Source organism: Theropithecus gelada, chromosome 2 (assembly GCF_003255815.1).
Source record: "Theropithecus gelada isolate Dixy chromosome 2, Tgel_1.0, whole genome shotgun sequence".
Taxonomy (NCBI): domain Eukaryota; kingdom Metazoa; phylum Chordata; class Mammalia; order Primates; family Cercopithecidae; genus Theropithecus; species Theropithecus gelada.
The window spans coordinates 87,522,080-87,549,677 of NC_037669.1; the positions used below are offsets into that span (position 1 = coordinate 87,522,080).

Below are 27,598 nucleotides of genomic sequence, written 5' to 3' on the forward strand. Positions count from 1 at the left end.
TTTTTTTTGATAAAGCATCTCGCGCTGTCACCCAGGTTGGAATGCCGTGGCGTGACCTTGGCTCACTGCAACCTCTGCCTCCCAGGTTCAAGTGATCCTTCCACTCAGCCTCCCAAGTAGCTGGGACTACGGGTGTACGCCACCATGCCCAACTAATTTTTTGTATTTTTAGTAGAGACGGGGTTTCACCATGTTGACCAGGCTGCTGTCAAAACTCCTGACCTCAAGTGATTCGCCTACCTTGGCCTCCTAAAGCGCTGGGATTACGGGTGTGAGCCACCCTGCCTGGCCTGGACTAGCTTTTTTATCTGAAATGACTATCAACTAAATTTAGTAGTAGATTTGGGTATGATTTACTGCTAAGCGATGAATCCTTTTTAAGGCATTTATCTTTTCATGGAATTGTAAAAGCATACAGAAGGTTTGGAGAAATGTAAAACTTTCATTCCACTTTGTAGGAACACAGTATCTTTTAACTAGAATGGATTTCATAAGAGACTAATAATAGTTTAACAATAACTATCTAAATTATATTTAAATACATAAATTCACATATGCATTTTTTAAAGTTCTTTAAAAAGGGCTTTTTATGTGGAATGTTCATTTCCTTTTTATTTCTTTTGTTTGTTTTAAATTAATAGAGGCAGGGTCTCCCTGTATTGGCCAGGCTGGTCTTGAACTCCTGGGCTCAAGCGATCCTCCTGCCTCTGCCTTCTAAAGTGTTGGGATTACAGGCATGAGCCACCGTGCCTGGCTTCCTTTTTACTTCTCTATGTTTTTTAATGAAAAATTTCAAACATATATAAATGTAAAGTACAGTGGCCAGGGAGGTGACTCAGTCCTGTTTCACCATATTGGCCAGGCTGGTCTCGAACTCCTGACCTCGTGATCTGCCCACCTCGGCCTCCCAAAGTGCTGGAATTACAGGTGTGAGCCACTGTGCCCAGCCCAATGCTTCTTTTAATCTGTAAACTTCCCCTCCATCTCTCTCTTTTTCCACCCCTTACTATTTATCTGTTGAAGAAATTAGATTTGTGCTATAGTTTCCCATAGTCTGGATTTTGCTGATTGCATCCATATGTTGTGGGGTTTTTTGTGTGTTTTGTGTTTTGTTTCGTTTTGTTTTTTGGAGACAGGGTCTCACTCTGTCACCCAAGCTGGAGTGTAGTGGCACATTCTTGGCTCATTGCCACCTCCACCTCCCGACTGAAGCAATCCTCCCACTTTAGCCTCTCAGGTAGCTGGGACTACAGGTACACGCCACCACTTCCAGCTCATTTTTTTTGTATTTTTAGTAGAGACAGGCTTCTGCTATGTTGCCAGGCTGGTCTTGAACTCCTGGACTCAAGTGATCTGCCCACCTTGGCCTTCCACAGTGCTGGTATTACAGGCATGAGCCACCGCTCCTGGCCCACTCTGTTGTACTTTCATGTGTTCCTCTGTCCTTTGCACTTCCTGTAAATTGGTAGGTTGTACTTTCATGTGTTCCTCTGTCCTTTGCACTTCCTGTAAATTGGTAGTTGGAGCCAGAGGTTTGATCAGATTGAGGTCTGATCCCCTATCCTCTCCCTTTGGCAGAAAAACCGACTTCATAGGTAATATATCATCTTCCATCAGGTACATGTGAAATCTATGTCTTTCTGTTAACTGGTGTTGTTGCATACTTCATTAATTATTAATTCATGAAAGGGATGTAAAATTGTGATCGTTTTTAATTTTATTCCTTACTAGCTCTAGAGAAACTTTGCCTTATCTGATATTTGATTAGCCAGTGGTACAGTGTTTTTCATGTGTGTGTCTTGCTTTTTGAAAGGATAAAGGCTTGATTTTTGTTTTATTTTGTTTTCCCGTTTAACAGTTTTCAAAATATGCATTGGTTTACTAACATCCTTCAATATTTACCCATTTTGTTGTTTGTTTATACATATTATTAAGAACTACCAGACTTAAACATGTGGCTGAGTTGTGATTGAAGTTATTGCCGTTATTGATACTCAGGCTGGTTCAGGCTGATTCCTATATTCTTTTTGTTTTGTTTTTTTGAGACAGAATCTCGCTCTGTCGCCCAGGCTGGAGTGCAATGGCTTGATTTCAGCTCACTGCAACCTCTGCCTCCTGGGTTCAAGCAATTCTCCTGCCTCGCCTCCCAAGTAACTTGGAGTACAGGCACCACCACCACACCCAGCTAATTTTTTGTATTTTTAATAGAGATGGGGTTTCGCCATATTGGCCAGGCTGATCTTGAACTCCTGACCTCAGGTGATCCACCCACCTTGGCCTCCCAAAGCGTTGGGGTTGCAGGCATGAGCCACCACGCCCAGATGGTTCCTATATTCTGTTGACATGAAGTCATGGTAAGAAGTCATTGATAGATTCTTTACTGTCTAGTGTTTGAAGATATACCAGACTGGGAATCAGTCATTTGCCAAGGAGCCCTGCCTTTTTCATGTTTCTGCTAAAAGGTGAGGGTTCATCAACATTTGTATTTGGAATTAATATTTTAAAACTCTAGTGTGGGGTATACTGCTACTGATGTAGTCATTGTACGATTTTCAGTGGACAGAGCTAGGAAATTTGTATGTGTTTGTTCGTATGCTTATATTTAAAGATAAAATACATCATAAGTTCATAGTGATACTTTCAATTGAGATTAAAGGCCTCAAGGTAATTGTTAATGTCCTGTGTTTTAACATCCGTTATCTCTTTTTATTCCATGATGAAAATCTCAGTTCTCAGTGATACCAGAGGTGATAGAATGTCACATAGCTGCTCATTTGCTTTATTCCTTATTCACAGCTTTCTCAACCTTACAGTACTTAGTCTCCCATCAAAAATATGATTACTGAAAACAGTTAAAAAAATTTTTTTAGTTCTTTTTTGTCTGCAGGTTATATTTCACTATAGACATGCTAGTTGCTGGGTTTTACAAATTATTTGGAATCGTAGCTTGTGGTTATGCTACCATCTGTATACAAATTTAGGTTCATTTATTTTATTCATTTAACTTTAAGTCTCTCTCTTTAGGTAGGAAGAGTGGCATTTCTCCTAAAAAATCAAAATACATGACTCCAATGCAGCAGAAACTAAATGAGGTCTATGAAGCTGTAAAGAACTATACTGATAAGAGAGGTCGCCGCCTCAGTGCCATATTTCTGAGGCTTCCCTCTAGATCTGAGTTGCCTGACTACTATCTGACTATTAAAAAGCCCATGGATATGGAAAAAATTCGAAGTCACATGATGGCCAACAAGTACCAAGATATTGACTCTATGGTTGAGGACTTTGTCATGATGTTTAATAATGCATGTACATACAATGAGCCTGAGTCTTTGATCTACAAAGATGCTCTTGTACTACACAAAGTCCTGCTTGAAACGCGCAGAGACCTGGAGGGAGATGAGGACTCTCATGTCCCAAATGTGACTTTGCTGATTCAAGAGCTTATCCACAATCTTTTTGTGTCAGTCATGAGTCATCAGGATGATGAGGGAAGATGCTACAGTGATTCTTTAGCGGAAATTCCTGCTGTGGATCCCAACTTTCCTAACAAACCACCCCTTACATTTGACATCATTAGGAAGAATGTTGAAAATAATCGCTACCGGCGGCTTGATTTATTTCAAGAGCATATGTTTGAAGTATTGGAACGGGCAAGAAGGATGAATCGGTATGTTTTCAAAGCCATTTTCATTTTAAGGATGTGTGCTATTTAATACAAAACAGATGAAAGAATATTGTTTTGATGTACTATTTCCACTTACGTACGTGATTGTAGTTGGTAGCATGCTATTCTGAATTCTAATTAGCCAGAACTTCTTAAGATCGAGTATATTCTATGGGGGAGAGAAGGCACACCACTAAGTCATCTAGATTAAGCCCAGTGAGGAGGAAGACAAAATTGAAGGTCTCTTGAAAAGCATAAACTTAAAATACAGCCTTTCACAGAATGTGTTTTATAAAAAGATAAATGTTTCTAATTGGAAATAGTAACTGCATTTTTCTTTTAAGGTTTGGCTTCAATGCATGACTGCTTTAAATAAAATAGCTCCAAGGTATTGACCTGAGGTAGACTGATATAAATTTGATCACCATTTTAAGTACCTCAGAGGGCTTCTTTTTTTTTTTTAATCTCAGGTTTCTAGAGAGCTTGCTGAAGACATTAAATGTTTTAAAAGAAGCAAATTTAGATTTACATTAAACTTAAATTTCCTTCTAATTTTTATCTGTGATATATATTTGCCGCATATCAATATCAAACTTGACTATTAAATTCAGCAATTATAGTGTATTTTATATGTGCTCTTGGAGACAGCTGGGAAAATATAAAAAAATAAAGATACAAACCTTACCTTCCTGGAGCTCACAACTTACCATGTTTAGAACTAGACCTTTAGGCAGTGTAATGCCAGCTAGGGAATCTATGAAGTCAGAAATTGCTCTGAACCTTTAAAGAAAAGCAAGTAGTGTTTGCTTTCAGTGTCTTCGCAAATAAAAGAAAAAAGATCGTAACATTTGCTGCTTGTATTAAGCACCAACTCTTTGTAAAGCACCATGCGAAACACTTTATGAAGGCAATCTCTAACCCTTATGATAGCCATTCTAGGTAAGTGATAATCTTCTCAGTTTGCATGTGAAAGAATTAGAGGCATAGGCAGAGAAAAGTTACCCATAGTCATCCAACTAGTAAGTGATGTGACTTGTCTTGCTCTTCACTGCAGAGAGCTACTCCTGAGCCAATTACTAGGACAAGTCATGGAGCACGGCCGTGGATGATAAGCCTTGAGCTCTGTGCTCTAAAAGCTTGAAGTCTGATGGATGGGCCAGGACTTATGCTTAAGGGAAAAATAATTCCAGACATGAAACAACATATCACAACCTGATATTTAGTAAAGATGGTGATGTAAGGAATTCTGTGGGCCACAGTTCTCCTAAAAAGGCATAAGGCATCAGGAAAGAATGGGTGGATAGGTAGGGTTCAAATGAGTAGGCAAGAGGATATTTCAAATAAGGTGAATGTTATGAGCAAAGGAATGGAGTTAGGAAATGAATATGGTATGTTTAAAAGACAGGGATAGAGTTGGGGCCAGTTTGGTGAGGCTCATGAGTGACACCTTTAAGAAATGGTCCTTAATAATATGGTGCTTCAGCAATTGGGTAGAAATAAAGAGAAGGATGGAGGGACATCTTGCAGTCAAAAACTCTTGGATTTACTCATTTATTCAACATATATTTATGGAGATGCTACCAATTAATGAGCATATTCTAGATGCATGGAATACACCAGTGGGCAAAACAAACTCTATTTTCATGTAGCTTAGACTTCTTTCTGTTCTTGTTCTTGGCTTAAGTAGTCCTTAAGTCTAATACCCCTCCCTTCCTCCCCTCCCTGCTTAGCCCCATTACATCTTGGTGTTAGTTCTGTGAGTCTTTCAATGATTATTTGTCTTGTAGATTATTAGGAACTTTGTTTATGTTGTATAGATGATATGTTTATTTTAAGAATTAAGATTTGTATCTCTAGGAAATTAGCTCTTTTCATTCTCCCATTGTTGACATGATTGTTTTTTGCTTTTGAGGCCTGGGAGATAGAGTCCAAGGTATATTTTTATGAGATAGTGGTGCACACAGTTTTACCCTCATGCCCAGAGCTTTGTTGAAAAACAAAAGGGATCCCTGGTAATTTAATAGTTAGGAAAAATATTTAAAAGAAAAACATACAGGGAGCCATTCTTAACTTTGTAAAAGAAGATAGTATTGTGACTGCTTATAGTACTTATTAAGAATAAGTACTTAATAAGAATTGATGCGGATGCATCAATTTAGTGAAGGATAAACTATGCCTTTATCTACTATATTATCAGTAACAAAGCTAGACATCCCAGAAATAATAGTTCATAAATTCAGTGAAGTCTCCATACAGTAGATTTCCATGTTGATCTCTTAAGAGTCTTCATGCTTCATCACCATTTACCCCTACCCCTACCCACCACTGTTACCCAGCGTCACCTAAGACTTCACAGGCTAAAATAGAAGGAATCCGAACAGTGAGACATAACAAGAGAAAAATTCACTCAAGTGACAATAGTTTGTCCATCAACAGTATTTAGTAACAACACAGTGCTGACTCTTGCCAGTTGGCTGCTGCCTTTCCTAAACTGCTGGCGGTATTCCCAGACTAAACACTCTGACCCCCTTGCAGGTAAAAGGGACCTGTGGGAAGACGAACAAGGGAAGCATTAAGAGCCTTCTGTATTCGTAATTATTTCCTTTTGCTGAATGTCTGCCTTATATAAAAAGATTACTTAGCAATTGAGGGGGAATTTAGAGTTGTTTTTCCAGCTTGAGTATTTATGCTCCTGCACATTCAATGAACACCTGACTTCTTAGATTAATAAATTCTTTATAGTACTTGGAATAAACAAGAAAGCGTATGGTAGGTGCTTAGTGACTCTTGTAAAAAATGTTCATTTCTAAACCATGTGATATGATGGAATTATGATCTGCCCTTTCAGTATACCATGAAAGGTATTTACAAAAATTTTTTACTTTTAATTTTATAAAAGTGAAAATTTATAAAATGAACTTTAATTTCAAGTGAGCAGAATTCAAATATCGTCATTCAGAAAACAGACATAAAATTGTGTTTTAGGGGCCAGGTACAGTGGCTCACACCTGTAATCCCAGCACTTTGGGAGCCCAAGGTGGGAGGATGGCTTGCACTCAGGAGTTTGAGACCAGTCTGGACAACATAGCAAGACCTTCCTTATCTCTACTTAAAATAAAATTTTAAAAATCAGCCAAGCTTGGTGACGTATGCCTATAGTCCCAGCTACTCGAGAGGCTGAGGTGGGAGGATTGCTTGAGCCAGAAGATTGAGGCTGTAGTGAGCCATGATCGTGCCACTGTACTCCAGCCTGGGCATCAGAGTGAGACCGTATCTCAAGAAGGAAAAAAAGTGTTTCAGGGGTGTCTTCCCTTGGTAAGTTTTATTTTTATTGCTTTCCTACAAGTATTAGCATTTCTATGACCCCACAAGATATTTAAAACCTTTCCAAGGCCAGACACAGTGGCTCACACCTGTAATCCCAGCACTTTGGGAGGCCAAGGCGGGAGGATCACCTGAGGTCAGGAATTTGAGACCAGCTTGGCCAACATGGTGAAGCCCCGTTGCTACTAAAAGTACAAAAATTAGCCAGACGTGGTGGGTGCCTATAATCCCAGCTACTTGAAAGGCTGAGGCAGGAGAATTGCTTGAACCTGGGAGGCAGAGGTTGCAGAGCTGAGATTGCACCAGTGTACCCCAGCCTGGGCAACAAGAATGAAACTCCGTCTCAAAAAAAAAAAAAAAAAAAAACTTTCCAGAAATACCCATTTAGGTTATTGATCATGTCTTTTAATTGTTTGCCAGTTCACCTTTGCTGATGAGGAGCAGCATTCTGGGGACCTCTCTGAAGTTTGATGCTCTAGTGTCATGTATCAACAGGCGGCTAACTTGGCCACACTCCTCTGAGCAGAATGTCTCTGTAACTGCTAAGACCTTTGTGGTTAGTTTTGTGAATAAGTTTTTAGACTCTGGTATTCTTAGTTAATAGAATTCTATTTAAGCCAGCCAGTTGTGGTGTCTCACACCTGTAATTTAAGCACTTCGGAAGGCTGAAGTGGGAGGATCACTCGAGGCCAGGAGTTCAAGACCAGCCTGGGCAACATAGGGAGGACCCTGTTGCTACAAAAAATTTAAAAATTAGCCAGCTTGAGCCCAAGAAGTTGAGGCTATGGTGAGCTGTGATCACGCCACTGCATTCTAGTCTGAGTGGCAGAGCAAGACCCAGCCTAAAAAAATAAAATAAAATAAAATAAAATAAGAACAATTGTATGTAAACCTTCCTCAGACCACAGTGGACTAGAAACAGTAATAAAACTTCCTCCAGTCAAAATTCTAAAGTCTAAAGTTTATTTTGCCCACTCCCCACATTTTATTTATTTAGTTATGTATGTATGTATGTATGTATGTATGTATGTATGTATGTATGTATTTATTTATTTTGAGACAGAGTCTCACTCTATTGCCCAGACTAGAGTGCAGTGGCGCAATCTTGGCTCACTGCAACCTGTACTCCCGGGTTCAAGCGATTGTCCTGCCTCAGCCTCCTGAGTAGCTGAGATTACATATGTGCACCATCATGCCTGGCTAATTTTTATATTTTCAGTAGAGACTTGGGTTAACCATTTTGGCCCACCGTGACCTCCCAAAGTGCTGGGATTGTAGGTGTGAGCCACCACAACTGGCCTATTTGTTGATTTTTTTAAAGAGACAGGGTCTTGCTCTGTTGCCCAGGGTGGAATGCAGTGGTGCCATCATAACTTACTGCACCCTTGAACTCCTGAGCTCAAGTGACCCTCCCGCCTCAGCTTCCCAGATAGCTAGGACTACAGGTGTGTACTCCAATGCCCGGCTGATTTTTTGTTGAGACAGTGTCTTGCTGTGTTGCTTAGGCTGGTCTCAAACTCCTGGCCTTAAGCAGTCCTCCCATCTCAGCCTCCCAAAGTGTTGGGATTATAGGTGTGAACCACCATGCCTGGCTGCCTTATTTCATAAATAAGAGACTCAGAAAAGTTCTGGGTATGACATAGATAATCTTTTTTCCATCTTTCACTGTGTTGCCTTTGCTGGTTCCCCAGAATTACACAGTTATTTCTGGGAAACTAAAATGAACACTAACTCTGAGGCCTCTAACCATTATAGAATGCCTTCATGGCTTTGCTTTAGGTTCAGATATTCACAGGGTCTCACTAGCCTAGGCAACCATGATGTAGGACCAAAAGGAAGAAAATAGAGCCTATTATGTAACACACCGGTCTGCTATTAAGAGAAAGTAAAAATGCAAAGAATGGATACGAATAAGTGTTGAACATATTGTAGAAACTTGGTACAATTCTTGGTTCTGGCAGCCACTTTCCCCTGCCAGAATCAATTAATGCATGTGCCATGTATCTCCAAGAGAAAATACATGAAGCCTTTCCTTTTACATGAGCTGTACAAGAAGCGAACCTTGAAGTAAAGGAAAATGGTGGCCATGAGGCTTACCATGGTAAAATGACACTTCGGATTTTGTTTTAACAAACTTCAGAAAGATACTCTTCATAGACCTGTGCAGAAATACCACTATATCAATTAAAGAAGCATTTAATAGAATTTAACATAATTGAGGTGTTTAAAAGAAATAGCTTGTGTGTCAGTGGATACTCTTGATGCCGTTATAGGACAGATTCAGAAATATATGAAGATGCGGTAGAACTTCAGCAGTTTTTTATTAAAATTCGTGATGAACTCTGCAAAAATGGAGAGATTCTTCTTTCACCGGCACTCAGCTATACCACAAAACATTTGCATAATGATGTGGAGAAAGAGAAAAAGGAAAAATTGCCAAAAGAAATAGAGGAAGATAAACTAAAACGAGAAGAAGAAAAAAGAGGTTGGTTTCTTTTCATTTTATTGAATATGAAGAAATGTACTGTCTTCTAGCTGTTCTCATAATTAGCTGTGGAAAAGAGTCCTGTTTGTATGAATGAAAATTCAGGGTATTGACTATATTCGAGTAGGCACAATGAGATGGAAATATTTTTATAGTTATCAATTTGGTCATCAGACCTGGGAAAGATTGAAAGTTACCTGTGGCACAGCTGTTATCCTAGCATTCCAGGAAAAGAGTCAGTTAATTCACAAGTGTGGGGGCTTAATGCCTCTTTATATTATTGGTAGATCAAAACCTAAGCAGGCCAGCTAGAACTAGAAAGCATTCTCAACAGTGAGTCCATCAAATTTTTGCCACATCATACAGTAGCATTGCTTTCCTCGTAGATACTTTGGACCAGACAAGTAGATGATATTTTGGTTGAATCACATACCTGGAGAAAAGTTTAATTGTATCAAACTATAAAATGTTACTTTGGGTCACTTGCCAGAATTTAGAAATATTTTGATAACAGGATCTTATGATTACAAATTGGATCATTTCTGATAAAGTTCAAGTTCACATAGATTCCTAGAATATGTGACTTTAAGTTATGTTAATCTTTGGCATCAAATCTCCTGCATAGATTTTTTTCCCTTAGGCAAGAAAACAAAATAGATTGATTTGAAGCAAATTCTTACAAGTGATGGCATTCTCTTCCCCAAAGAGAAGGGGAAAGAAACCTGGTTGGTGAGAATAGTAATTTTGCCAGCATAGAACTAACTGCAAAACCAACAGCTTTGTCACCAAAGGAGATATATGATACACTCATTCAGGAAGATAGTGAATATATATGTGTGGGGTTTAGAGGAGGGGGGAATCTGTGACTTTGCCAGCTAAAAGTGGTTGATGCAGAAATGCATGGAGTAAAGCTGAAACTTTGATGGCCCAAGGTGATGATCCAAGTTAAAGAATATTCTGAAAATTAGACATCTGTAAAAGGACTGAGATAAGCTCTCCACACGTTCCCAGCCAACTGGAAAACCTACACATGCTGTTGGGGAAGATGCAAAAGAACCTGGTGAAATGCAAAATCCAAGGGGTACTTGAAAATTGACTGCGACTTTGAGTGCATCTCCCAACCTATACACAGATCTATCAGCACATGGTATATCCTTATGGGCTTGAGGTAGTTAACTACAACCTTCACCTAAGTCATTGGCTGTAGAAAGAGAGGAACAACCTCTAGTGTCAAGTTTCCTAGTAGATCTATAGTGGGAGCTCCAGAGGAGAGAAGAGAAAGGGGGAGAAAAAAAGATTTGAAGACATAATGACTGAAAGCCTCTCAAATTGATGAAAAACATTAACCTACAGCTCCAAGAATTTCAAGTAAGATAAACACAAAGAAAGCCCCATTTAGATACATCATCATCAAACTGATGAAAATCTTGAAAGCAGCAACTGATTGATCACATACATGTAATTATCTGCACGTTCCATCCAGGGGCCTGGGGATTGTCCAGCCCAACTGACAATTAGTGATACCTGAGCACTTTTCCCAGCATCTGGGGTCAGGGCCACTCAATCTGCCACTACCACCACAACTGGCACCCATCTTCATGTGTTACCTGTGGGTCCAGGTACTAGCCCACCCACCATAGCCATTGCCAGTACTGGTGCAAAACACTTGGGTCCCAGAGAGTTGTCCCAGCACTGCTACTGCTTTCACCCTTGTCACATCCACTGCCCAGGGGCTCAGGAACCCACCCACCTGCTCGATCCACTGCTGCCATTCCTGGCACTCGAGCAAGCCAGCTGAAGTCCCAAGAATTGGCCTGCCTGGACCTGCTAACACCAGTGCCAGTATACACCACTCTGGTGCCCAAAGCCTGGCACACTTGACAGCCCAGTCCCCAGCAATACTTTATCACAGCCTCCACTGTCAACTGCACCCCAAGCCAGGGGCCCCCACCTCCTCCCCACCCCCCACATTAGTTAGGAACTGGGCTCCACAGGAGTCAGTGACTGGCAAGCAAGTGAACATTATCCCCTGAGCTCCACTTCCTGTTAGATCAGTGGTGGCATTAGATTCTCATAGGAGCATGAACCCTGTTGTGGACTGTGTGTGTGAGGGATCTAGGTTGTGCACTGCTTATGAAACTCTAATGCCTGATGATCTGAGATGGAACAGTTTCATCCTGAAACCATCCCACAACCCTCATCCCTTACCCCCACAAACCCCACCCCCGTCTATGGAAAAATTATCTTCCACGAAACTAGTCCCTAGTGCCAAAAAGGTTGGGGGCTGCTGCCCTAAGCTACTGAGGAAGTCATGGATACCACTGATACTGTTTACAGTAGAAGGAATCATACAGAGATTACACTACTGTACGCACCTAGATTCAAAACCAAAGTATCCTGCCCAATCAACACCACAGATCTATCTTCAAGGAAAAGTCCTCTTCTACGAAAATGAATTCAGAACATTGGAAGAAGTGACTATTATACCAGACACACACATAGTATCAATTTAAGGACACAGGAATCAAGAAAAAGCAAGGAAATATGATACCTCCAAAAGAACCCAGTAATTCTCTAGCAATAGATTCCAATCAAAAAGTAATTTATCGGCTGGGCGCGGTGGCTCACGCTGTAATCCCTGGACTTTGGGAGACCAGGGCCAGCAGATCACGAGATCAGGAGTGCAAGACCAGCCTGGCCAACATGGTGAAACACTGTCTCTGCTAAAAATACAAAAATTAGCCAGGCATGGTGGCATGCACCTGTAATCTCAGCTGCTCGGAAGGCTGAGGCAGAAGAATACTTTGAACCCAGGAGGTGGAGGTTGTAGTGAGCCAAGATTGTGCCATTGCACTCCGGCCTGGGACAGAGTGAGACTCCGTCTCAAAAACAAACGAAGTAATTTATCAAATTCCAGGAAAATAATTCAAAGTTTCATACTAAAGAAAGTGAGATACAAGAGAATTCTTAGAAACAATACAAAGAAATCAGAAAAACAATTCAGGATATGAATGAGAACTTTATCAAATAGATGCCATGAAAAAGAACTAAAAAATTCTGGAACTGAAGAATTTATTGAATGAAATACAAAAGATATTTGAAAGCTTTAGGAACAGACTATATCAAGCAGAAAAAAGAATTTCAGGAATTGTTGACAGGTCTTTTGAAATAGTAATAACCCACTCAGAGAAAAATAAAGAATGAGCAAAGCTTGGTAACATAAGGGACACCATAAAGTGACCAAGTATTCAAATTTTCGGTATTCCTGAAGGTGAAGAGGAAATTTTAAAAGGTTGAAAAACCTGTTTAGTGAAATAAAGGATGAAAACTTTCTAAGTGTATCAAGAAATTTAGACATCCAGTTACAGAAGAGTCGAAGATCCCCAAATAGATAAAATTCAAAAAAGTCTTCCCAATGGTACATTACTGTCAGAAGTCAAAGATAAGGAGAAAATCCTAAAAACAGTAACAGTAAAGTATCTAATATCTATCAAGGAGTTCCCATTAGGTTAACAGTGGCTTTCTCAGCAGAAACCTTACAGGCCAGGGATAATGGGATGGTATATTCAAAGTAATAAAATAAAAACTGCTGGCAAAGGATACTATACCCAGGAAAATTATCTTTTGCAAATGAAGGAGAAATAAAGTCCCAGACAAGCAAAAACTGAGGGAATTCGTTACCACTAGATTGGTCCTACAAGAAATGCTTAAGGGATTCCTACATTTGGAAGTGTAAGACAGTAACTACCATCATTAAAAGACATGAAATATGAAAACACTGGTAGAGCAAACATACAAAAAAGGAAGAGAAAAAATTCACGTTACCCACTACAGAATACCACCAAACCGCAATGATAAACCATAAGAGAGAAAAAGGAACAAATGATATACAGAATAACCAGAAATCAAGTAATAAAAAAACAGAAATAAGCTCTTACATATTAATAATAACGTTGAATATAAATGGATTAACTTTCCACTTAAAAGACATAGGCTGGGCCAGGCACAGTGGCTCACACCTGTAATCTGAGCATTCTGGGAGGCCAAGGCAGGTGGATTACTTAAGGTTAGCAGTTCAAGACCAGTCTGGCCAACATATAGTGAAACCTCGTCTCTACCAAAAAATACAAAAATTAGTTGGACGTGGTGGCACGTGCCTGTAGTTCTAGCTACTTGGGAAGCTGAGGCAGGAGAATTGGTTGAACCTGGGAGCTGGAGGTTACAGCAAACCGAGATTGCACCACTGCACTCCAGCCTGGGCGATAGAGCGAGATTCTGTCTCTCAAAAAAAATATATATATAGACTGGCTGAATGTATTTTGAAAATATGACCCAACTATATGGTGCCCACAAGAAACTCATCTCACCTGTGAAGACACATAGACTGAAAATAAAGAGTTATAAAAAGATATTTCATGCAAATAGAGACCAAAAGTGAGCAGCAGTAGCTTGCTTATATCAGATAAAACAGTCAAAACAGTAAAAAGAGACCCAAAAAAGGTCATTACATAAAGATAAAGGGATCCGTTCAGCAAGGGGATCTAACAGTTCTGAGCATATATACACTCAGCACCAAAGCAGCCAGATATATAAAGCAGATATTATTATATCTAAAGGGCAAGATAGATTGTGGTTGAAGTCCACAACCACAATAGTAGTTGTGGACTTCAGCATCTCACTGTCAGCATTAGATCATCTAGACAGAAAATTAACAAAGAAATACTGGATTTAAGTTGCACTTTAGAACAAATGCATCTACCAGACATCTACAGAACATTTTATCTAACAGCTACAGAATGCACATTTTTCTCATCAGCACACAAAACATTCTCCAGGATAGACCACATGTGAGGACACAAAACAAGTCTCAACAAATTTTTAAAAATTGAAATTAGGCTGGGCTCACACCTGTAATCCCAACACTTTGGAAGGCCAAGGCAGGCAGATCACTTGAGCTCAGGAGTTCAAGACCAGCCTGGGCCACATAGCAAGACCTCATCTCTATCAAAATAAATAATTTTTTAAAAAATTGAAATCATATCAATTATCTTCTCAGACCACAATAGAAGAAAACTAGAAATCAATAACAAGAGGAACTTTGGAAACTGTACAAATACATGGATATTAAACATGTTCCTAAAGGACCATTGTATCAAGGAAGAAATTTAGTAAGATAAAAAATTTTATTGAAACAAAACTTGAAACACAACAGAACCTGTAGGATACAGCAAAAGCAGTGCTTTTTACAGTAGGGAACTTTACAGCAATAAATGCCTAAATCAAAAAAGTAGAAGCATTTCAAATAATCTAATGATTCACCTCAAGGAATTAGTAAAGCAGCAACAAACCAAACCCAAAGTTAATAAAAAGAAAGAAATAATGAACAACAGAATTCAATGAAATATACCTAAAAAAATACAAAGGATCAACAAAACAAGAAGTTGGTTTTTTGAAAAGAAAACAAAACTAGTAACTCACTTGCTAAACTAACCAGTAAAAAGAGAAGACCCAAATAAAATCAGAAATGAAAAAGGAGATACTAAACTCATACTAGAGAAATACAAGAGACCATTAGAGACTATTATGAACAACTGTACGGTAACAAACCGGAAAACCTAGAGGAAATGGATAAATTCTTGAACACATACAGCCTACCAAGACTGAGTCAGGAAAGCGGACTAATAATAAGTCAGGAGATTGAATCACTAATAAAAAGTCTCCCAAGAAAGAAAAGTCCAGGACTGAATGATTTCATTGCCAAACTCATTCTACAAAGGCCAATATTACCCTGATGCCAGAACCAGACCAGGATGCAACAATAACAACGGAAAGAAAACTACAGGCCAGTATCCCTGATGAACATAGATGCAGAAATTCTCACCAAAATTCTTGCAATATGAATCCAACAGCATATTTTTTTAAAATACACCACAATCATGTGGGATTTATCCCAGCAATACAAGGATAGTTTAAAATATCCAAAAAATAAACATGATGTTTCACATTAACAGAATGAAGGACAGAAACCATATGATTATCTCAATACATGCAGAAAAAGCATTTGATAAAATTCAGCATCCCATTCATGACAGAAACTCAACAAATTAAGCATAGAGGGAACATATCTCAATAAAGGAACTGAGCACAGTAGCACACACCTGTAATCCCAGTGCTTTGGGAGGCTGAGGTGGGAGGATCAACTGAGACAAGGAGTTTAAGACCAGCCTGGGCAATATAGTGAGATCTGACTTTACAAAACAAAAAATTAACCCGGCAGTGTGGCATATGCCTGTAATCCCAGATGGCAACTCCAGAAGCTGAGGCAGAAGGAGCCCCACGAGTTTGAGTTTCCAGTAAGACTCTATCTGTAAAAATAAATAAATAAGTTTTAAAACATGATAAAGGCCATATATGACAGATCCACAACTAACATCATGCATGATGAGGAAAAGCTGAAAGCCTTTCTTTTTTTTTTGACAGAGTTTCCCTCTTGTTGCCCCAGGGTGGAGTGCAGTGGCACGATCTCGGCTCGCTGCAGCCTCCTCCGCTTCCAGTTTCAAGCAATTCTCGTGCCTCAGCCTCCCAAGTAGCTGAGACTACAGGTACCTGCTGCCATGCCTGGCTGATTTTTGTATTTTTAGTAGAGACGGGGTTTCACCATGTTGGCCAGGCTGATCTTGAACTCCTAACCTCGTGATCTGCCCACCTTGGCCTCGCAAAGTGCGGGGATTACAAGCATTAACCACCATGCCCTGCCTGAAAGCCTTTCTTCTAAGAACTGGAAGAGGTCAAATATCCCCACTTTCACCACTCCTATTCAACATAGTACTGCAAGAGAATCAGTCAAGAGAATGAAATAAATTGGAGAAAGGAAGAAGTCCAATTGTCCCTCTCTGCTGATGATATGATCTTATATCTAGAAAAACCTAAAGACTTGATTAAAAAAAAACTCTTCAGTCTGATAAATAAATTCAGTGACTTGGAGAATACAAAATCAGCATACTAGTAATGAGCTAGCTGAGAAAGAAATCAAGAAGGGCACTTTGGGAGGCTGAGGCAGGCAGATCACTTGACGTCAGGAGTTCAAGAACAAACTGACCAACATGGTGAACCCTCTTGTCTCTATCAAAAATAAAACAATTAGCTGGGCGTGGTGATGCACACCTATAATCCCAGCTACTCACTAGGCTGAGGCAGAAGGATCCCTTGAACCTGAGAGGCGCAGGTTGCAGTGAGCCAAGATCGTGCCATTGTACTCTTGCCTGGGCAACAAGAGCAAATGTCATCTCAAAAAAGAAAAAAAAAAAAAAGAAATCAAGAAGGCAATCCTATTTATAGTATCCACCAAAAAAAAAAAAACCCTACAAATAATAATGAGGTGAAAGATCTCTATAAGGAAAACTATAGAACACTGATGTAAAAAACTAAAGAGGACACAAACAAATGGAGAAACCCCATGCTCATGGATCTGAAGAATTAATATCATTAAAATGAGCATACTACCCAAAGCAGTCTGCAGATTCAATCTCCAATTTCTATCAAAGTACCAATGTCATTTTTCACAGAAATAGAAAAAAATTCAGGCCAGGCACAGTGGCTCACGCCTGTAACTCCATTTTGGGAGGCCGAAGCGGGCGGATCACTTGAGGTCTGGAGTTCAAGACCAGCTTGGCCAACATGGTGAAAACCCTGTCTCTACTAAAAATACAAAAATTAGGCCCAGCACTGTGGCTCATGCCTGTAATCCCAGCACTTTGGGAGGCTGAGGCAGGTGGATTACCTGAGGTCAGGAGTTCGAGACCAGCCTGACCAACATAGAGAGACCCTTGTCTCTACCAAAAATAACAAAATTAGCTGGGCCTGGTGGCACATGCTTGTAAATCCCAGCTACTCGGGAGGCTGAGGCAAGAGAATCACTTGAATCCAGGAGGCAGAGTTTGCGGTGAGCCAAGATTGTGCCATTGCACTCCACCCTGGGCAACAAGAGTAACATTCCATCTCATGCTGGGTGTGGTGGCTCACACCTGTAATTCTAGCATTTTGGAGGCTGAGGCGGGCACATCACAAGGTCAGGAGATCGAGACCATCCTGGCTAACATGGTGAAATGCTGTCTCCACTAAAAATACAAAAAATTAGCTGGGCATGGTGGCAGGCACCTGTGGTCCCAGCTACTCGGGAGGCTGAGGCAGGAGAATGGTGTGAACCTGGGAGGCGGGGCTTGCAGTGAACAGAGATCACACCACTGAACTCCAGCCTGGGCGACAGAGCGAGACTCCAGCTCAAAAAAAAAAAAAAAAACCTCCATCTCAGAAAAAAAAAAATACACACACACACACACACATTAGCTGGGCATGGTGGCGAATGCCTGTAATCCTAATTACTGGGGAGACTGAGACAGGAGAATCACTTGAAATCGGGTGGCAGAGGTTTCAGTGAGCTGAGATCACACCACTGCACTCCAGCCTGGGCAACAGAGCAAAACTCTGTCTCTAAGTAAGTAAATAAATAAAATTCTAAAATTATTTTTAAATCCTAAAATTTGAATGGAACCAAAAAAAGGCCTGAATAGTCAAAGCAATCCTGAGCAAAAAGAACAAAGCTGGAGGCATCACACTACCTGACTTCAAAATATATTACAAGGCTAGAGTAACCAAACAGCACAGTATTGGTATAAAAACAGACATATAGACCAATGAAAGTGAATAGAGAATTCAGAAGGGAATCCACATATTTATAGCCAAGTGATTTTTCAACAAGGGCACCAAGAACATGTGTTGCGGAAGGACACCCTCTTCAATAAATGGTGGTGGAAAAATTGAATATCCAGAGGCAGAAAACGAAACAAGGCCCATATATCTTACCATATACAAAAATCAACTCAAGATGGAGTAAAGACTTAAACATAAGACCCAAAACTATAAAACTACTAGAAGAAAACAGAGAAGACACTTCAGGACATTGGTCTAGGCAAAGATCTTATGGCAAAGGCCTCAAAAGCACAGACAACAAAAATTGACAAATGGGATTATATTAAACTAAAAGGCTTCTGCACAGCAAAGGAAACAAGACAGTGAAGAGACAGCCTGCCCAATGGGAGAAAATATTTGCAAACTGTTCATCTGATGAGGGACTAATATCCAGACTATACCAGGAATTCAAACATCTCAACAATAAAAAACAATAATTGTAATAATAATCCCATTAAAAAGTGGGCAAAGAACATGAACAGTTGTTTCTCAAATGAAAGCATATAAATGGTTAATATGCGTATGATAAAATGTTCGATATGACTAATCATCAGTGCAAATCAAAACTACAATGTGATGTCACCTTGTTACCCCAGTTATTAAGAAGACAATAAGTAATAGATGTTGGCTAGGATGCAGAGCAAAGGGAACTGTTATACATTGTTGATAGGAATATAAATTACTACAGTTACTATGTGAAAACAGTATGGAGATTTTTCAAAATACTAAAAATAGAACTACGTGATCTAGCAAGCCTACCACTAGGTGTTTATCCAAAGGAAAAGAAATTAGTATATCAAAGGGATACCTGCATTCACGTTTATAGAAGCACTATTCACAGTAACAAAGATACGAATTCAACGTAAGTGCCCATCGATGGATGAAAGCATAAAGAAAATGTGTGTGTGTGTATATACAATGGAATATTATTTGTCCATAGCAAAAATAAAATAGTGTCATTTGTAACGACATGGATGGAACTGCAGATCATTACCTTAATCGAAATATGCCAGACACAGAAAGACAGATTTTGCATGTTCTCAATTACATGTGGGAACTAAAAAAGTTGATCTCATGGAGTTAGAGAGTAGAATGATTGATACCAAAGACTGAGAAAGATGGGTGGGATAGAGATGAAAAGAGCAACAAACATGGAGTTAGAAGGTACAAGTTCTAATATTTGACAGCAGAATAGGGTGACTGTAGTTAGCAACAGTGTATTGAATGTTTCAAAGTAGCTAGAAGAGAGAACTTAAAATGTTCCCAACACATAGAAAGGATGGTTACCCCAAATACCCTGACTTGATCATTACATGTTCTATACGTGCAACAAAATGTCACATCTCCCATAAATATTTATATTATATATCAATGAAAAAACAAAAATTGTGATTGTAATTAATATCACTGAAATGCACACTTTACGTTGGTTCAAATGGCAGATTTCGTTATAGATTTTTTATCACAATTGAAAAATGTATTTAAAAATAATACATCCATGAAATATTAATGTTTTTATAAAAATATTTTCATCATATACAAGTGAAATTGACAGTAAAAACATTTTTTTTTTTTTTTTGAGATGGAGTCTCACTGTGTCGCCCAGGCTGGAGTGCAATGGCGCAATCTCGGTTCACTGCAAGCTCTGCCTCCCGGGTTCACACCATTCTCCTGCCTCAGCCTCCCAAGTAGCTGGGACTACAGGCACCTGCCACCACACTTGGCTAATTTTTGTATTTTTAGTAGAGACGGGGTTTCACTGTGTTAGCCAGGATGGTCTCAATCTCCTGACCTCGTGATCCGCCCGCCTCGGCTGCCCAAAGTGCTGGGATTACAGGCATGAGCCACCATGCCTGGCTGACAGTAAAATTTTTTTTAAAATTTGATTTGCATTTCCCTGACGTTTATAGTTATGTTGAGCATTTTATCATATGCCTGTAGACCATCTATATGTTTATAGTTAGATAGGAAAAATAAGTTACTAGTGTTCAATAGCACTACAGACTGACTATAGTTAACAACAATTTATTTTATGTTTTCAAATAGCTAAAAGAGTGGATTTTGAGTCTTTTCAACATAAAGAAATGATAAATGCTTGAGATTATGAATATGCTAATTACCCTGATTTGATTGTTATACATTGTGTCCATGTTATTGAAATATCACACTGTACTCCATAAATATGTACATTTTGTGTGTGTGTGTGGTGGGGTCTCATTCTGTCACCCAGGCTAGAGTACAGTAGCACGAACATGGCTCACTACACCCTCAACCTCCTGAGCTCAAACGAGTCTCTTGCCTCAGTCTCCTGAGTAGTTGAGACTAGAGGCATGTGCCACACCTGCCTTTTTTTTTTTCTTTTTTGAGATGTAGTCTCGCTCTGTTGCCCAGGCTGGAGTGCAGTGGTGTGATCTCAGCTCACTGCAGCCTCTGCCTCCCCAGTTCCAGCAATTCTCCTGCCTCAGCCTCCTGAGTAGCTGGGATTATAGGCATACACCACCACACCCAGCTGATTTTTGTATTTTTAGCAGAGACGGGACTTTGCCATGTTGGCCAGGCTGGTCTCTAACTCCTGACCTCAGGTGATCTGCCTGCTTCTGCCTCCCAAAGTGCTTGGATTACAGGCATGAGCCACTGCACCTGGCCTAATTTTTTAAATTACTTGTAGAGACTAGATCTTGCTGTGTTGCCCAGGCTGGTTTCAAACTCCTGGGCTCAAGGGATCCTCCCTCCTCAGATTCCCAAAGTGCTGGGATTGCAGACATGAGCCACATGATTATTATATGTCAATGAAAAATAACAAAAGCCCAATAAGTGGTATATGCATACAATGGAATATTATCCCACCGTTAAAAGGAATGCCATCCTTTTTCATGCTATGTAAATGAACATTGAAAACCTTATGATAAGTGAAGTAGGCCAAACTGAAAAGAACAAATATTGTTTGATTACACTTTTTTGAAGTATATAGAATTGGCAAATTCATAGGGACAGAAAGTGGAATAGAGGTTGCTAGGGGCCAGGTTGCAGAGTGGAGAAATGGGTAATTATTGTTTAATGATTAAAGTTTCTGTTTGGTGTAATGAAAAAGTTTTGAAAATAGTTTGTGGTTATGGTTGCACAACACTAAATTATTGCCAGTGAATGGTACATTTTAAAGTGGTCAGAATAACTGTTTTGTATTATATGTTTTACTACAATTATTAATATCTAATAATGTAATATACCAAAAACCATTGAACTTTAAATAGGTGAATTATGTGGTGTGTTAATTATATATGAGTTGTTTTCCATTCAGAGAAATATTAGAATACAAAGTTGAAGAAGTCTCCCAGAAGTAGAACAACATTGCTCTATCTCCTAATTCTTTGTATTATATATATAATTTTTAGAAGTTCTGCCAATTTTGGTGAAAACTGTTATCTAGCAACTGATTAATCAAGTGGATCCCTGTGTCATACACAGCAGATCTATAAGGTTCTTTAATTTTTTTTTTTTTTTAGACGGAGTTTCGCTCTTTTTTGCCCAGGCTGGAATGCAGTGGCGCGATCTCAGCTCACCGCAACCTCCGCCTCCCGGGTTCAAGCGATTCTCGTGCCTCAGCCTCCCGAGTAGCTGGGATTACAGGCATGTGCCACCATGCCTGGCTAATTTTGTATTTTTAGTAGAGACAGGGGTTCTCCATGTTGGTCAGGCTGGTCTTGAACTGCCGACCTCAGGTGATCCACCCGCCTCGGCCTCCCAAAGTGCTGGGATTACAGGCGTGAGCCACCGCGCCCGGCCAGATCTATAAGGTTCTTGAGAATTTTATACCAGCAGTATAAAGGAAGAAAAAGATAACTGACTGGGCGCAGTGGCTCATGCCTGTAATCCCAGCACTTTGGAAGGCTAAAGCGGGTGGATCACCTGAGGTCAGGAGTTCAAGACCAGTCTAACCAACATTTATTTTAGTTGAAACCCTGTCTCGACTAAAAATAAAAAAACTAGCCGAGTGTGGTGGTACACGCCTATAGTCCCACCTACTCGGGAGGCTGAGGCAAGAGAATTGCTTAAACCTGGGAGGCAGAGGTTGCAGTGAGCCGAGATTGCACCACTGCACTCCAGCCTGGGCGACACAGTGAGACTCTCCCTAGTAGCTGGAACTACAGGCGAGTACCACCACACAAGGCTAAGGTAGAAGGATCGCTGCATCACTTGAGCCCCGGAGTTCAGGGTTGTAGTGAGCTATGATGGTGCCAGTACTCTGAAACCTGGGTGAACCCTGTCTGTATAAAACAAAAAAAATTCTAATATCTCTGTCCCTTTCAGTAAACTGATAGTGTTACTGCTGGTATAAAATTCTCAAGAACCTTATAGATCTGCTGTGTATGACACAGGGATCCATTTGATTAATCAGTTGCTAGATAACAGTTTTCACCAAAATTGGCAGAACTTTTAAAAATTATATATATAATACCAAGAATTAGGAGATAGAGCAAGATGGCCCAATAGAAGCCTCCACCAATTGTCCTCCCCAGGAACACCAAATTTAACAATTATCTACACACAAAAAAGCACCTTCATGAGAACCAAAAATCAGGTAAACAATCACAGTACCTAGTTTTAACTTTGTATCACTGAAAGAGGGTAGAAAACACGGTCTTGAATTGCTGGCACCACCCTTCTCCCATACCCCAGCATCAGCTGTATGGCACAGAGAATCCTTTTGCTTGCAGGAGTTAGAGCACAGTGATTGTGGGGTTTGCACTGGAACTCAGCCGATGCATACAGAGGAAACATTCAGGCCAGTCCTCATCAGAGGGGAATTGTCCAGCCCAGTGGACTGGACAATTGTCAGAACTTGAGTTCCAGCAAGCCTTGCCACTGTGTGCTAAAGGGCTCTGGGGTCCTAAATAAACTTGAAGGGACGTGTAGGCCACAAGGACTACAACTAGTAGGCAAGTCCTAGTGCTGTGATGGGCTCAGAGCCAGTGGACTTAGGGGGCACATGACATGTGAGACACCAGCAGGGTAGCCAGGTGTCATATGTCAATGAAAAATAACAAAAGCCCAAAAAATGATATATTCATACAATGGAATATTATCCCACCATAAAAAGGAATGCCATCGTTTTTCATGCTATGTAAATGAACGTCTGCCTCTGCCTCCCAGGTTCCAGCAATTCTCCTGCCTCAGCCTCCTGAATAGCTGGGATTACAGGCATGTGCCAGCTGTAATCCCACCCCTCCCCAACCCTGGGCAACTCCAAAAAAGACTTCTTCCTTCCCCTTGAGGAGAGGAGAGGGAAGAGTAAAGAGGTCTTTGTCTTGCAGCCTAGATACCAGCTCAGCCACAGTAGGATAAGGCACTGGGCAGAGTCCTGAGGCACCCATTCCAGGCACTAGCTCCTACGCAGCATTTCTAGACATGCCCCTGGGCCAGAAGGGAACACACTGCCTTGAAGAGAGGGACCCAGTCTTGGTAGAATTCATCACCTGCTAACTAAAGAGCCCTTGGACCCTGAATAATCAGCAACACTAGCCAGGTAGTAGGCCTGTAGGATACATTTCTTTTCTTTTTTTTTGAGATGGAGTCTCGCTTTGTCACCAGGCTGGAGTGCAGTGGCACAATCTCAGCTCACTGCAACCTCTGCCTCCCGGGTTCAAGCGATTCTCCTGCCTCAGCCCCCCAAGTAGCTGGGACTACAGGCGTGTACCACCAAGCCCAGGTAATTTTTATATTTTTAGTAGAAATGGAGTTTCAGCATGTTGGCCAGAATGGTCTCGATCTCTTGACCTCATGATCCGCCCTCCTCGGCCTCCCAAAGTGCTGGGATTACAGGCGTCAACCACCGCGCCCAGCCACAGTCCTACAATTTATATGGAACCATAAAAGACTCAGAATAGCTAAAGTTATTTTGAGCCAAAAGAAAACTGGAGGAATCACATTACCTGACTTCAGTTTATATTACAGAGCTATATAGTATCTGAAACAGCATGGTGCTGGCATAAAAACAGACATATAGACCAATGGAAAAGAGTAGAGAACCCAGAAACAAATCCTTACATCTACAGTGAACTCATTTTTGACAACAGTGCCAAGAACATACATTGGGGAAAGGACAGTCTCTTCAATAAACGGTGCTGGGAAAACTAGATATCAGTATACAGAATAATGAAATTAGCCCCCTGTCTCTTGCCATATACAAAAATCAAAATGGATTAAAGACTTAAATCTAATACCCAAAACTATGAAACTACTAGAATAAAACTGGACTAGGCAAGGATTTCTTGAGTAATACCCAACAGTCTCAGGCAACCAAAACAAAAGTAGATAAATAGGATTACATCAAGTTAAAAAGCCTCTGCACAGCAAAGGAGACAAAGTGAAGGGACAACTCACAGAATGGGAAAAAACGATCTGCAAACTACCCATCTCACAATGGATTAGTAACCAGAATGTATGAGGAACTCAAGCAACTCCTTAAGAGAAAATCTAATAATCCAGTTAAAAAGTGGGCAAAAGACCTGAATATACATTTGCCAAAAGGAGACATACAAATGGCAAACAGGTATATGAAAAGGTGCTGAACATCACTGATCATCAGAAAAAACAATGAGATATCATCTCACCCCAGTTAAAATGACTTTTATCCAAAAGCCAGGGCCTGATACCAGTTCCCCAGAGTTGGAGCACACAGTCCAGGAGTCCTGAGCTGAGCCTTGGCCCCCTAAAATCCTCTAGAAACTAAGCCCATCAACTGAACCCATCTTATACCACAATCAAACACCCAAGGTCATCAAATAGGATAAAAGAATGAAAAAAAAAAAAGCCAAAGGATAGCAACTTTAAAGATTGAAGGAACATTAGCCCACAAAGATGAGAAAGAACCAGCACAAGAACTCTAACTACTCAAAAGCCAGAGTGCCTTCTTTCCTCCAACATCGCAATTCAGGAAACCCAGAGAATCCCCACAAAATACTTCACAAGATCTTCTCCAAGACACATAATCATCAGATTCTCCAAGGTCAAAACGAAAGAAAAAATGACAGGTCACCTTCAAAAGGAAGCCCAGAAGACTAACTGTGGACCTGTCAGCACAAACCCTGCAAGCCAAGAAGAGATTGGGGGCCTGTTTTCAACATCTTAAGGAAAAGAAATTCCAACCAGTAATTTCTATCCGGCCAAACCAAACTTCATAAGCAGAGGAGAAATAGAGTCCTTTTTCCTCAAGCAGATGCTGAGGGAATTTTTTACCACCAGACCTGCCTTGCAGTAGCTCCCAAAAGAAGCACTAAATATGAAAAGGAAAGACTGTTACCAGACACTACAAAAACACACTTAAGTATATCAACCAATGACACTGTAAAGCAACCACACAAACAAGATTGCTTCCAGCTAACAACATAATGACAAGATCAGATCCACACATATCAATACTGACCTTAAATGTAAATAGGCTAAATGCCCCAATTGAAAGAAACAGAGTGGCAAGCTGGATAAACAAGCAAGATATAATAGGATGCTGTCTTCAGGAGCCCATCTCTCATCCCATGAGACCCATAATGACACCCACAAGCTCAAAATAAAGGGATGGAGAAAAATCTACCAAGCAAATGGAAAACAGAAAAAAGCAAGGGTTGTAATGTAATTTCAGACAAAACAGACTAACAAAGATAAAAAAAGACAAAGGAGGGCATTACATAATGGTAAAAGGTTCAGTTCAACAAGAAGACTTATCCTAAATAATATATGCACACAAAACAAGAGCACCCAGACTCGTAAAGCAAGTTCTTAGAGACCTTCAGAGAGACTTACACTCCCACATAATAAAAAAAGAAAAAGGCCTGGGTATAGGGGCTCATGCCTGTAATCCCAGCACTGTGGGAGGCAAGGCAGGAGGATTGCTTGAGCCTAGGCCTTCAAGACCAGCCTGGATAACACAGCAGGACTTCACCTCATCTCTTAAAACTCCCACCTAATACTGGGAGACTTTAACACCCAACTGACAGTATTAGACTATCAGAGCAGAAAATTAACAATGATATTCCGGACCTGAACACAACACTGGGCCAAATGTACCTGATAGACATCTAGGGAACTCTCCACCCAAAGATGAACAGAATATGCATTCTTCTCATTACCAGATGGCACATACTCTAATATCAACCACATAATTGGACATAAAACAATCCTCAGAAAATGCAAAAAAGGAAAATTATACCAACCACTATCTTGGACCACGGCACAATAAAAATAGAAATCAAGACTAAGAAAATCACTCAAAACCATACAATTATATGGAAATTAACCAACCTACTCCTGGATGACTTTTGGGTAAATAATGAAATTAAGGTAGATATCAAGAAGTTCTTTGAAACGAACGAAAACAAAGACACAACATACCAAAATCTCTGGGACACAGCTAAGACAGTGTTAAGAGGGAAATTCATCACACTAAACACCCACATCAAAAAGGTAGGTCAGTGACCGGGCACGGTGGCTCATACCTGTAACCCAAGCACTTTGGGAGGCCAAGGAGAGTGGACTGCCTGAGGCTAGGAGTTTGAGACCACCCTAGCCAACATGGCAAAATCTCTTCTCTACTAAAAATGCAGAATTTAGCCAGATATGGCAGTGTGTGCCTGTAGTCCCAGCTATTCGGAAGGCTGAGGCACAAGAATCACCTGAACCCAGGAGGTGGAGGTGGCAGTGAGCCGAGATTGTGCCAGCGCACTGCAGCCTGGGTGACAGAGCTAGACTCTTGTTTTCTTTGTTTTGTTTTTTTTTTTTCTAAAAAAGCTGGAAAGATCTCACATTAACAACCCAACTTTGTAACAGAAAGAACTAGAAAAACGAGCAAACCAATCCCAAAGCTAGCAGAAAAAAAGAAATAATCAGAGCTGAACTGAAGGAGACTGAGACAGGAAAACCATTCAAAAGATTAACAAATCTAGGAGTTGGTTTTTTGAAAAAGTTAGTAAGATGGTCCGCTAGCTAGACTAATGAAAAAGAGAGAAAATCCAAGTAAACACAATTAGAAACAACAAAGCGGATGTTGCCACTGACCCCTCAGAAATACAAATAACCAGGAGATACTACTATGAACACCTCTGTGCACACAAACTAGAAAATCTAGAAGAAACAGATAAATTCCTGAACGCATACACCCTCCCGAGGCTGAAACCAGGAGGAAATTGAATCCCTGAATAGACCAATAACAAGCTCCAAGATTGAATTAGTAATGTATAGCCTAGCAACCAAAAAAGGCCCAGGACCAGGTGAATTCACAGCCAGATTCTACCAGATGTACAAAGAAGAGCTGGTACCATTTCTGCTGAAACTGTTCCAAACAACTGAGGAGGAGGGACTCCTCCCCAGCTCGTTCTTTGAGGCCA

The 27,598-nt window shown here is 40.3% G+C and overlaps 1 protein-coding gene across 9 annotated transcripts in view; it reads left to right on the forward strand.

Annotated features, from left to right (window-relative positions):
- PBRM1 (polybromo 1) overlaps positions 1-27,598 on the forward strand; it is a 149,138-nt gene that overhangs the window by 72,106 nt on the left and 49,434 nt on the right. For all 9 annotated transcript variants that reach the window (XM_025375914.1, XM_025375916.1, XM_025375920.1 and 6 more), the window contains 2 exons: positions 3,025-3,667; positions 9,262-9,473. In XM_025375914.1, coding sequence (XP_025231699.1) covers positions 3,025-3,667; positions 9,262-9,473 — 855 coding nt within the window. The remainder of the gene's footprint in view (positions 1-3,024; positions 3,668-9,261; positions 9,474-27,598) is intronic.